Genomic DNA, 12532 nt, shown 5'->3' on the forward strand with positions numbered 1-12532 from the left:
GGTCCGCAGCAGAAGTGTCAAACCCAAGTCCATCAAGTAAAAAGTCTGCTATAGTTTGGCTTGAGCCACAGGTGCTTCTACTCAGCAAGTTCGTTTACCTGCTCGTTGCGTGGAAACACATTTGGCTGTAACCGAACTGTGGCATGGATTTTACTTTGTGGGCCTGGATTTGACCCTCTGTCGTCAGCAGTGACGTGGGAATCAAGGACCATTTACGAAATGAGGCAACAGATAAAATAAGCAAGGTATTTCCTGTCATTTTTTGAACATCTAATTAAAAGAACACATTGTATGTAATTGACACTGAAAACGCCCTTTTACATTTGCACTAAACTACATTTTAAGTAACTTAAATATGTTTTTCATTTAATTGAATCAGTACTTATACTTTAAATCCAACGCAAGCGCTGTACTCGGACTTCTACTTAATCAGAGTGCGAATACTTTTTGCAGGAATTTTGAAAATTGTCATCATCGGTTCATTTTTGTGGGCAGGCAACAATACTGTAGAAACATTTTTTGAGGTTGTGAGTCAATGTTTGTGCCTGACTATTGTCAACTGACTCTGAATTGACTGACGTACAACAGGTTGGGGATCCGGTAATGCTCTTTATTTACGTTTTAGTACGTTCTTTTCGCGAGAGAAACTCCCATTTAAAAAAACGTGGACATTTTCCAAAATGACGACGGTACAGTTAAATTGGTTTGTAGTGCCTCGGCAATAATGGAGGTTAACACTCTCGGTCCCGCTCCAGGGTGACGGCGACAGCAGCGAGTTTCCTCTTGGGCGGGTGCGACGCCCACTCCGCCTCTTCACCACAGCAACTTCACTTTCTGCACACAGCAGTCGAGCCATCTTGCACCGCGTCTGCTCCGCGCTTCAACCTCGAAAAAGGACCGTTCCTTTTTTTTTTTGTAAAACATAGTGACAACTCACTAAAAGTCACACTTGGCAACTTTCAATCGGGGCGGCTAGCGCAAGCGTACAAACGAGCCGTTTGGGCCGCGCAATTTGAGGAAAACACTTGGAGACGGCGGCCGTGTTTGCTGCTACGAACGAATCCCCTGGAATGACAGTTGAAGCCATTAGGACCGCCTTTTACGCCGCCGAGCAGCCAATCACAGGTCAGCTGAGCGCCTTTGACGAGAGGCCGAAGTTGAAAGTCACACTTGGCAACTTTCAATCGGGGCGGCTAGCGCAAGCGTACAAACGAGCCGTTTGGGCCGCGCAATTTGAGGAAAACACTTGGAGACGGCGGCCGTGTTTGCTGCTACGAACGAATCCCCTGGAATGACAGTTGAAGCCATTAGGACCGCCTTTTACGCCGCCGAGCAGCCAATCACAGGTCAGCTGAGCGCCTTTGACGAGAGGCCGAAGTTGTTGAGCGCATGCGCTAGTCACTCGGTAAGTACAGTTACCGCTTCACTTCTCGCTAGCTCGCCGGAGAGTAAAGATGGCGCCTGTGGCTGGCCTCCCGGACGAGCTTAAATCACACACAGAGGTGAATAAAGCCGTAGTCTGTCACGACGAACGCTCCGGAAACTCACCATTATTGCGCTTGTCTCATAACAACCACTGTGGAAGGCGCGAAACACTTGACCATTAAATGTTGCTCCGTAGGGCGCTAACGTCCACTTGGGACTTGGCTCAAGACGATAGCTCGGCAGGTATGCTGTAACGCCAACTAATGTGTCGCTCTCCGTGTGTAGGCAGGAACACGCTGGCAAGGGAGATGAGTAGATGCGCCAAAGCCTAGCCCCGTCACTTTCGTCATCGTTTCGACTCCTAACAAGTTGGAAGTGCATGGGGCGTCAACATAACGACGTCCCCATGGTCGGTCGGCGGACTTTGCCACGGCACACGAGGCTGGCAGAACACTCCTTGTCAGTGCTGGTGTGACTTCTCATCTTCACTCGTCAGGAGGAAGTGGGCTCATACTCTGCGCAGACATTCAATGACCGACCATGAACTGTCACACTTCAGGAAGTGTTGTCCCTCCTGTGGGGAAGACAGTGGCGAGTTGCCATAACAGCTGTCAGGTGACATCCGTCAGTAGCACTGGACAGGTGCTGCCCAAGGCGTCGAGCGCTGCCACCGTGGTCCCCTTGTCAAACACGGTCATCCACACACCTCTGCCCAACCCGCAGACTGTCATCGCCTCGGCTCCCACCGTGACCCTCGTCAGGCCTCCGATGCAAACCGTGCAGTTGGGTCCCACTTTGAACGGGAACGGTGATGGGATGCGTGCGCTGGCGCCCCCGATCAAGCCACAGACCTCTGCCACCAACATGCCGGCTGCATCGCACCAGTCTGGCACTTCTGACGGTGCCCCTCCAGCTGCCAGTCCAGGTGGCATGCAAACTCTGACACAACAGATATTGTCACCCAGGCTTCCGCTGACATCCACCGGGCAGCCTGGTATACATAACATCCAGCTTCCCCCTGGTGAGTGTACCGTGCTTGCTCCAGTGAACAGCATGTAAATCCCCATGAAACCCACACAAGGTAGCAAATGAGTCTCAAATTTCACTCAAGGATACATTTGCTTGCACTGTTTGGGCCAACTTAGGCAAGGTGGTAAAAGTATTCACGCTGCGTACTGAAGTAGAAGTTGATACATAAAAAAAGACTTATAAGAGTAGATTCCGTGTTCGGTTCCCGCTCCCCGGCCTCCCTGTGTGGAGTTTGCATGTTCTCCGCATGCCTGCGTGGCTGCGAAAGGCTCCGGCACCTCAGTGACCCTCGTGAGGAGAAGTGGATTGGAAAATAGATGGATGGATGAAAAATAAATTAAGTACCGGCCCTTAAAAAATTTACACAAGTATGGTCACAAAGTGCAGTATACTTTGCTATTTCCCACTTTTGGTCTTAGAAGAGCTTTACAGTGGAGCAGGAAAGGGACTTCTTGGAAAAATGGGGCTAAATCTCCAATAGGCTAAATGTTTTTCAGGAATAAAATGTGGGTTGGACCCCCCCCCCCCACCACAAATAAAGGAAAAAAAGTATTGAAAAATATCTGCGAATACGCAAAATCTCAGGACTGTATTTCATTTATAGCATGAGCACGGCATCACCTGTAGTTACGAGTTAAAATCAACTCGAACACATATATTTTCCCACTTTCCCACTTTTTTTTTTTTTTTTCCCAGGGATGGTGCTCGTCCGTAGTGAGGCTGGACAGCTGCTGATGATTCCTCAACAGGCCCTGGCCCAGATGCAGGCACAGGCGCTAGGTGGTGCAGCATCCCGAACTGCTGCACCAAATATGACGCCGGGCCAGGTCGTATCGCATACTCTTAAGTTTTAAATTTGTTTTCATGATGATGTTTCCTACTTTCAGCATAGTGCGTAGGCCCCACCATCGTTCGTGTACGTCTTTTCGAGTTTGAGTCCGTGAAAAATTGTGAGCCAAGGTCATCATGAATCATTATTTCCTATACAGTACTTGTGCATTTGAAATGGATTCAGTCTGCCCTTGACAAATATACATGACTTGATGGGAGCCAATATAAGGGCTCTGACAACAATTTCTGAAGCTTAAAGTCCTCTCAGTTGGAGACAGTGGAGCTACACCAGCAATAAATAATGTGCCGTATCGTAAACATTCTACTTGCTTGAAATTGTCACTCATCTTTGCTGCGGCAGGATTTGGATACAAGCCATACCAGAGTTCAATAGTTGTGCACGTTTACCCCAGTAGGTGCCAAGTGGGCGCGGAGGCCGTTTTGAGTGTAAAACTGAGCCAACCATATCATGTGTTGTTATTTCTGCCTTTGTCCAGGTTCCCGGAAACGCCGTCATCAGCAGACAAACATCTCCGAGCGCCATCATCCGCCAGGGCTGTCCAACTCCAGCATCGTTGCCTTCCACCACCGCTCTTCATAGACCTCCTGTCCTTCAGGTGCTCTAGTCTGACTGTTGGAATGCGTTTCAGTCACTGACGCCAGAATCTTAATGTTCACAAAATGAAACAATATGATCATCGCCCCCCCGCCCCCCCAGAGTTCAGTGGGAACGGCAATCCCAGGAATGGCCCAGAGAAGCCAAACAGCTGGGGCCACGGTTACGTCAGTCACAATGAGCAAAGTGAGTTCTGTCATTGGGACGCGAGAGACCTCTGTTTAAATGTGTCTTCTAGGGTCATTCAGATGATACATCTGACACGTGTATCATTCATTGATTCATTGATTGATTCATTCGTTCGTTGATTCTCCGAAGCGCTCATTCTCACGAGGGTCGCGAGCTCTGTGTATCAAATGTGGTCAAACGGTACATGGGAGTGCATCCTTTCCACCCATCAGGAAACGATGGAGAATGTGAACAAATGTAGGAACTTCTTGTCTACACTGATCAAGCTGACTTGCACCGGCAAGCGATTCAGCGAGGCCGCCAGCGTGAAACAGCTGGTTAAAGACCTGCTGGTGAGTGACGAGGCCGGTAGAGCTCAGGTGTGCGCGGCTTCGACATCCGCATTCATATCAGCTCTGTCGCCAGGAGAATAAACTGGAAGCTGAGGAATTCACCAGCAGACTGTATAAAGAGCTTAACTCCTCACCCCAGCCGTACCTCGTGCCTTTCCTTGAGGTAAGGTGTCTCACGTCCTCATATCGCGCTTCATTTTTGGCTTTGCTCGAGCAGATGGACAGGTTCCACGCGTAGAATCTCGACGACCGTATTGAGGTTCCCGCACTCGAGTAACGTTTGACACCTTGCGTGCAGAAAAATCTTCCCGCCTTGAGGCAACTCACCCCGGACTCGGCGGCCTTCATCCGGCAGAGTCAGCTCGCCCAGCCGGCCTCCGCTTCCGTCTCGTCCACCTCAGCGAGCCCCGCCGCAGTTGTCCTGGGTAGCCCGGCTCCTCGCCTCTCTGCCCAGATCCACAGACCCCAGCTTCAGCCAAACGTTAGCAAGCCTGGACACACAACGTCATTGGTAAATATGGGCCACTCGCGTGGACGTAACTCTCTCCAAAACAAAAAGCGCCCATCCGGCAGCTTTCCGAGTTCTAAGAGATAGAAGGCTCCGCCGCAGGTCCAGCAGCCGAGAGCCGCGCTCAGACCTCAGGTCCCTTTAGCCGTGTCCTCCGTGGTGAATCTCAGGAATCAGGCCCCTGGCCGCGTCGTGCTGGGACAGCCGCAGGTCCAGCTCAAAGAGCTGCAACCCTGTGAGCAGAGCACACGGGACCTCGTGCTGACTCGATTTGTCTCGCGCTCATCGACACCGTCTCTTGCAGTTCCTGTGAAGTCAGAAGTGTCGGCTGTCTCCAGACAAAACTCGGCTGCGGTCTTGACTCTGGCGCAAAAGGATCGACTGAAAGAAGCAGGCGGTACCTTCAGGTGAAGATTATGAAGCAGTTTCGGCCAACAAATGTACACTCGCTGAATAATTGAACCCGTGGTTGTGGTTGTCATTTACAGCAGTAGGGATGGACATTCAAACAAACTCAATCGGGTTGATTTTTTTTTTTTTTTTAAATTTTTTTTATTAAAAACAAATAATGAAACAAACAACGAAAACAATGATCTCACCTGTTATTTCAGGAAAATATCCAGCGTTTGCCTGGAAAAAAATGGAATTCTAACATGTTTTCTCCTGAAGAAAGAGGCATGAAGTGCATTGTTTCACCCCAAAGGATGAAAGCCACCCAGCAGGTCCAACATTTAAATGTCCAAGCCAACTGCAGCACGCGGATTCTGCACTCATGTTCACTGGCCAACATCGCAACTTTCACTTTCAATCTGCTGTCGTAGGGATCGACAGCATTTCAAATTATGGAGAGAGAGAGAGATGGAAAAAAAATAAAATAAAATAATAGTCCCAAAAAGTAAAAATCCCCTTGAAAGGTCACCCGATTGTGACTGTGTGATGAACTGATTGAAGTACCACTGCACTTATTTTCACAGAGACGACGACGACATCAATGATGTCGCCTCCATGGCTGGAGTCAACCTATCTGAGGAAAGTGCCAACATCCTCGCCACCAATTCTGGACTGGTAGGAGCAGTGACGCGCTCCTGTAAGGATGAGGCTTTTCTTTCCTGCGCCATGTTACAGCGGAGAATGCTGGAGATTGGTGAGACACGAGAGCTCTTCCGATCATGTGCTCCCCTGCAGGCATCTTGCTTATGAAATATTATTCCTGGTCAGCAGAATTTCACATTGCACTTTTAAATTCTGTCACGATATTTGACCACTCTCCGTTTTCGGCTGATTGTGGTTCAGCCCCCCGCCCCCCCCAAAAAAGAGACTAGTCTCCGATAACCTGGACGGCCTGGATGCCACCTTACTGGCCGTTATGAGGAGTGAAGCCACTGGCGGCCATCTTACGTTGCCACTCACAAAGCTCGCCCCACTTGAATGCATTGTTGGTCCGCGGCGTTTTCACATGATCTTCTTTCTCTACAATGTGTGTCGTGCGCTTGCACTGATGAATTTGGGAGAATCTCTAAATGCACATGTCATCGGTAAGAAGAACATTGTACTTTTTCTCTTATAATGTATATACCTCAGAATGCCACTCAAAGATTCGTCTGCATCATGATGTCAGAAATACGAGCAATGTGAAATGAAAGCAAAAGAATGGCTGTCAAATGTCACTTTGTCAACTTTTGTACGCCTCAATTCACAAGGTGTCAGGGACAGAGGCAACGCAAAATGGCCGCCCTCGGCTTTCGGCTGCGAGGGCCGACCGGCAGGCCAGGTTATCATATACGTCCGAAGCGAGCTTTAATTGCAGTCGCCCAATCTTTTTACATTTTTTTTAACGATTGCCCAGTTCCATTTACTTGACTCCGTGGCAGGCTTAGCACCCCGTTCACACAGCTGCAAACGCTGCTCAAAGTTTAACGACGTCATTCTTTCTGCTTTAGGCCGCAGGCACGGAGTGACAGATCTCGGTCCAGAGGTGATCAATTATGTCTCACATGCGACACAGCAGCGACTCCGCGATCTGCTGGAAAGGGTTTCCCTCGTGGCGCAGCAGAAAAACGGCAATTTCAAGGTTTGCTTCCAGCTTGAACACCGTCACAATGTACCCATGGTTCTCCATAGTGTAGAATTTGCGCTTTGTTGCGAACAATTTTTTAAAATTTGACATGTAGCTTCAAATGCTTCCACTCTTGGTTCATTTTGCCAGAATTACTGACAAAAATGGATTTTTCCACAACACAAACGAAATATAAAACCCAAACATTTTGGCTTTTCGCTTCACTGAATGAACCCGGACACTTCTCCGCTGGCAGGAAGAGGACAACCATGAACAGAGCAGTGATGTTCGTTCTCAGCTAAAGTTCTTTGAGCAGCTGGATCAGTTGGAGAAACAGCGCAAGGAGGAACAGGAGAGGGAGATTCTCTTAAAGGCAGCTAAGGTACATCGAAAGTGGCCTCGACACATCCAAAACATGGACGCTGAGAGTGTCATTTCTGTTGATATTCCTCGTGTTTTTTTTTTTTTTTTTGGTCAACGCAGTCTCGAGCTCGTCAAGAAGACCCGGAGCAGCTTCGTCTGAAACAGAAAGCGAAAGAGGCAAGAGGAGTCAACCACTCTGTTTTAATGACTCTAACGTCTGTAAAGATTGACGTCTATGTTGGTGGTGTTATCTTTTTTTGTTTTTTTTCCCCTTTCAGATGCAGCAACAGGAGCTGGCTCAGATGAGACAGAGGGAGGCCAATCAGACTGCTCTGGCCGCCATTGGCCCTCGAAAGAAGAGGAAGATTCTGGATTCGCCATCTTCCACGGCTGCCACAGAGGTGAAAATGACTGCAGCACACTTTTATTTTAGCCACGTGACCACCAAGTAAGACGGCTCAGCTAAATCAACTAACTGCCGTTTGTCAGTCATCAATGTCAGCATCCTTCGCTACTGCTCGGTTGGTCAGAGTTTTTAAGAATTTTAAGAACATGATCAATTGAGGCTTTTTTGTGCAGTCTGTTCACATTTCAGTTGTAATTTTGGTGACGTCATCCTCTGGTGTGTTTCTCAATTGCACGAACCCACCGAGCTTACCCGGTAATTCTATCGCTTTGGGAAGCTAATAAGCGCAGCGCTTCAAACCGCTTTCCTCAAGTTGAAAGGACGAGCGCTGCCCAAGCCAAAGTTGTCTGTCATTCATTTTCGACCGGAAAACACAAACACAGGTTTTGCACTGGCACGAGAACGGTCTCAAAGTCACTGTGGCCCATTTGTGTTGCCTCCCAGGGATCAGGCCCCAATCTTTCCGGGGGTGCCGGCTCGGCAGGCTCCAGGCCTACACGGCAGCGCATCACGCGCGTCAATCTCAGGGACTTGCTCTTCTGTTTGGAGAACGAGAGATGTACCAGTAGCGCCAGTTTCCTCTACAAAGGCTTTCTCAAATAGGCTCCGTGTCCGCAGCTAAGAGAGGAGGCCGAGCCAACTGTGCGTAGAGGGCGAGCTGTCCCGGGAAGCTGAGAGCATACAAGGCTCCCGAAAACGCAGGCTTTTTTCACTTGGGCGGATAGATAGAGGACCTCAAACGTCAAAAGTACATACTGTGTGACTATATACTGAATCACCTTTCTACCTCCCCCACCCTAAAGGCGGATTTCTTTTCTGAGCTGCAATGGACACTGCATCTTCCCTGAAAATCTGCTTTATTGAAGAATTGTCTGATTTTTTTTTTTTTTGGAGATAGATTTTCCAATTATGCAAGTATGCACTCACGAGTTGATTCTTTTTCCTTGGTATTCTGTGCATTACAATTGGAAGCACTGAAAAGAAATATTTTTGCTGAGACGGCGTTTCTATATGAAATCATGATCTTATTTTTAAATGTACCTTCACAAAGTGTGACCTACTGAAATTGCCTTTCTAACGGTAAGCCATATATCGCGCACTCTGCTGTAACCCAGAAAGCAGTGAATATCGAGCTCCCCATGACTTATACTGGATATTATTGGACCCATATTTATTTACCAAATTTGGCGTTGAATTGTTGTTTAGCTATTTATTTCATTTTATTTGGTACATTGTGTGTCATGTCCCTTGAATTGTAAATCCTGTTTTTTTTCCCCCCCTAACTCCTCTTACATGTGTAGATTTAAGCGTGAAGAGTGCTTCTATTCTCATAACTTTTGTTTTGGTTTAAATCATGCTCAAGTTGAAGTCTATTGATATTTGCGTTGGTTTGTCTAGCTGCCCACGTGTGACTGTTGTGCTCTCTCTCATAGATGGTGGAGTTATTTCTCGAGCCGAATCTATTTTGCGCTTTTCAGCCCTTCATCTTTTAGGATCTATAATGAATCGTGTATATTTGTAAATGTTGCAGCTTAATTTTTACATATTTTTAATAGCCGTGAGAATGTACCCGTAATAAAACAAATGTTTTCTCCAATGAACATTTTAAATAAATTTATATTTTACACTAACCGTATTTCCCCTTCTGAATGTAGTTTCTCATAGCACGCTTTTGTATTGCAGCACGACACCGATTTGCTTGTGACTTGAGAAAAGTAACACTTGGTTGCCAACAAGTACAGTTGGGGCAACAGGTTTTGCTCCTACTAGAACGTGCCTTTTGGGATAAACTTTTATAGGCTTTGTGTTGTCTTTCGCTGCTCTTGCTCAGGTAAAAATGACTGCAATACTTTGACTTGATGGCTATCAGCACCAAGTAATACGAAGAATGGTTCAATTGCAATCATTTATGACTCTCAGTTCCCAGGGCTTTGTCTGTACTCTTGACATGTTCCCCGGTGCTCTGTAAACATCTGCCACGTCAGTCCGTGACCCTTGTTTGCAAGATGCATTTTCATCAGTGTGATAGTAGCCATAGGTCACCATGACTGGGAGCAGCTTCACACCAACAGGTGCAAAGTTGGATTTGCCAACGGTGTCCAAGCCCAGTTTTCAACTTTTTATTTTTATTTTTAAAGAACGGAAGTACTCATTGAAACCACAAGATGGCGTCAGCTCCTTTTGCAATACCTGTACACCTATTCCAGACACATCTACGGACTAAAACTGGAACGCAGAGTTGTTAAATGGCAAAATGCATCCATTTGATTTAATTGCGCAAGTTTTTGTTTTTTTGTTTTGGTCACCGAACTGTTAATGCTGGGAGAAAGCAGAGCCCTATTTTGTTGTCCCTCCACGAGTCTTTGTCAGGTCGAGATCCTCGACGACCCCGTCCATCGTGCCTCCACCCAATCCGCTCCTTTTCGTGGCGATCCCTCTTCCACTCATCCCCGCCGCTTCTCTTTCAGACTTAAGTCCACATAAGCTCCCGCTGGAGTGCCGCAGGCAGAGCAGCAACGGGGGATGATGAGGTTGCCTAGCGACGTCTCAGTCACTGCACCTGAGGGTGTTGGGTAAACACCCCGAGCTCGCCAGAGGGAACAAAAGGGAAATAAAATCACTCTTTTCTTACTAGTTGGTTTTTTGGAAAGCATCGTAGACACCGTTGAGGAGAGCGACGTACGTTTATGGGACTCATTATCTTTCAGCTATTACGTCATTCACGTGTTTTGTGTTCTTTGTTTTTCACTCTGTGAAACAGGGTTGACCTGCCTGTGACATGCTTTTGACACCCCCCCCCCCCAAAAAAATAAAAAAATCATGAATTATCTGCAGGATTTCCTGTTGAGAGGGTGGCCCTGAGTGTTCATTAAATGAGCCTGGCCAACATGCACACATGGAAAGGGAGAGTACAGATTCTCTTTTTCCTCACAGAGCGAGCAACCAACTGCCAAATGACAACAGGCAGGCTTTGTGTGAGGGAAGGGGGCCAGATCACGATCCTGATTATTCTTGTATTTTTATTTATTTATTTATTTTTTAATACTCTTTCCCCTCAGGACAGGGGACAGGGTGGACCTGCCTCCCCTGACCGCACGTCCCTGTTTGGCCATTTGAGCGCAAATGTGATGAATTGACTTGGTACCTTGGGATTTATTTGCTGCATTTTGTTGTCCGCACTGACCGCTAAGCAGATTTATTAGGACCCCGGAGATCACTTTTTAAGATTCGTCCATCGGCAGTTTTCGGCTCGCTTGCACCTCTTAACGACTCCATCTCCTACGTGTCCATGACCTTGTGGCACCGGGGCTAATGCTGACTTGAGGACTCTTTTGTCACGAGGTTGACCGGGGCAGTTTGCTTTGGCCCACAGATGCTATTATAGGAACGCTGTTTATGACTGCTGTTGAAATGGCTTTGTAAGTATGGTGTGCACCTGCAAGGTATTGATGTGGGGGGTTAATAGCCCGTTGCCCTCTTTAATGGGACTACATCGGGTCTGGCGGCGGCCTGCGGCAGCCCGCAGAAGAGGAGCGAGACCGTTGACAAAGTCACGGCCTTTATGGCGCCCAAATGTGATGCGGTCACGATCGCATTCTGGGTGGCGGAGGCGTTCCCACTTTCCCACCCCTGCAGCGCACCTGCCTGGCATCACAATTATGGGCCCACGTCAAGCTGTCGGGAAATTTCGCCCAAGTCATTGTTCGTGTGCGTTGCGTCTAGACGCTCTCTGATTACTCTCGCTCCGTTTTTGGCTCTTGCCTTGATTTATATTTTCTCCGTTTTGGAGGCTCTCTGCTTCTGTTCTGCGTGATTCGAACAAGTCGTTCTTGGTGTGTTGAAGGGTATCCGGGGTTTGTTCTTCATGCGGTTTAGTCTTTCTTGTACTTTTGTTCCAAATCTATTCTCGTTCGTGTTTTTTCCTTGCCTTGCGCAAGCGCTTTTACTTTTCTTCGCATTATTCCCGGCTTGTTGTCCGGCGTCATTATTTGTACTTTGCGCCCATTTTTATTGATTTAGTTTTTTGGGGTGAATAAATCGATTTTTTTTTTCCCCCCGAGTCGACGCTTGTAGGGTGCGATTCTGTCAGGAAAGTTTCCGACGCCGCATCGATGCATCTCCAACTGGCATGGACAAATGTACAAAACGATGACGCTCCAATTTGCGAGGCACTGCCGCAACAGGGCGAGTTGAGACAGCGTTTCCCAACACGGACAGCGCAGTGACACACGTTTTATATTCAAATACAATCTCAGGGGCCACGACCCAAAAATTCACAAAAAGCGGAGGCTAACGTATTGCCGCCGGCGTGAAGCACATTCCATGAGCTACCACACTAATTCTTCACATATTGAAAGACATGCGCATGAGCACAATATGCCAAATGTTTGGATGTGAAATGAGCACGAATTTCATATCCGATGCCTTCGCAAGGGCGCACGGAGTGACCGCGCGCATGCCGTTGCGACATCGGCTTCAAACTGTGGCCAATCCTTTTCCGCTCGAGCGGATCGTCTCAAAGCGTGGCGTTCTTCTTCCCCGTCGTGTTGCCGTAACATCATCCTACTGTTTGCAATCATAATCCCGGGCATGTGCGGCGCTCAATTATTTATTGGCGCTAATGACTTTGCTACCCATCTATTATTCATCCGAGGCTCTGCTCTGTCGTCCTGGAGTGAGGCTGACAGGGGGAAACGGAGCTTGATCGTACCCCGAAGGACATCCGAGTGCAACCTGTTGAAGTTGCCAATCGTCTGTTCCCCTTTCGGGACGCTGG

At 47.9% G+C, this 12532-nt stretch overlaps 1 protein-coding gene across 9 annotated transcripts; it reads left to right on the top strand.

Moving 5' to 3' along the window:
* Nucleotides 1–688: 688 nt before the first annotated feature.
* Nucleotides 689–9391, top strand: taf4a (TAF4A RNA polymerase II, TATA box binding protein (TBP)-associated factor). Of its 9 annotated transcripts, XM_019859762.1 has the most exons (17): nt 1168–1405; nt 1711–1884; nt 1985–2040; nt 2149–2446; nt 3151–3281; nt 3783–3902; nt 4004–4087; nt 4303–4422; nt 4496–4585; nt 4721–4933; nt 5033–5337; nt 5905–6074; nt 6871–7001; nt 7243–7368; nt 7470–7526; nt 7628–7750; nt 8200–9391. In XM_019859762.1, the coding sequence occupies exons 4-17, from the start codon at nt 2194–2196 to the stop codon at nt 8356–8358; spliced, it is 2082 nt and encodes a 693-aa protein (XP_019715321.1). In that variant the 5' UTR covers nt 1168–1405; nt 1711–1884; nt 1985–2040; nt 2149–2193; the 3' UTR covers nt 8359–9391. The 9 variants fall into 9 exon arrangements, with proteins under 9 accessions (XP_019715315.1, XP_019715321.1, XP_019715318.1 ...); XM_019859756.1 differs by adding an exon at nt 689–1125 and having other exon boundaries at nt 1347–1405; nt 1711–2446; XM_019859759.1 differs by having other exon boundaries at nt 1711–2446; nt 5021–5165; nt 5235–5337.
* The last annotated feature ends 3141 nt before the right edge of the window (nt 9392–12532 follow it).

Source organism: Hippocampus comes, unplaced genomic scaffold (assembly GCF_001891065.2).
Source record: "Hippocampus comes isolate QL1 unplaced genomic scaffold, H_comes_QL1_v1.1 scaffold568, whole genome shotgun sequence".
Classification (NCBI taxonomy): Eukaryota; Metazoa; Chordata; class Actinopteri; order Syngnathiformes; family Syngnathidae; genus Hippocampus; species Hippocampus comes.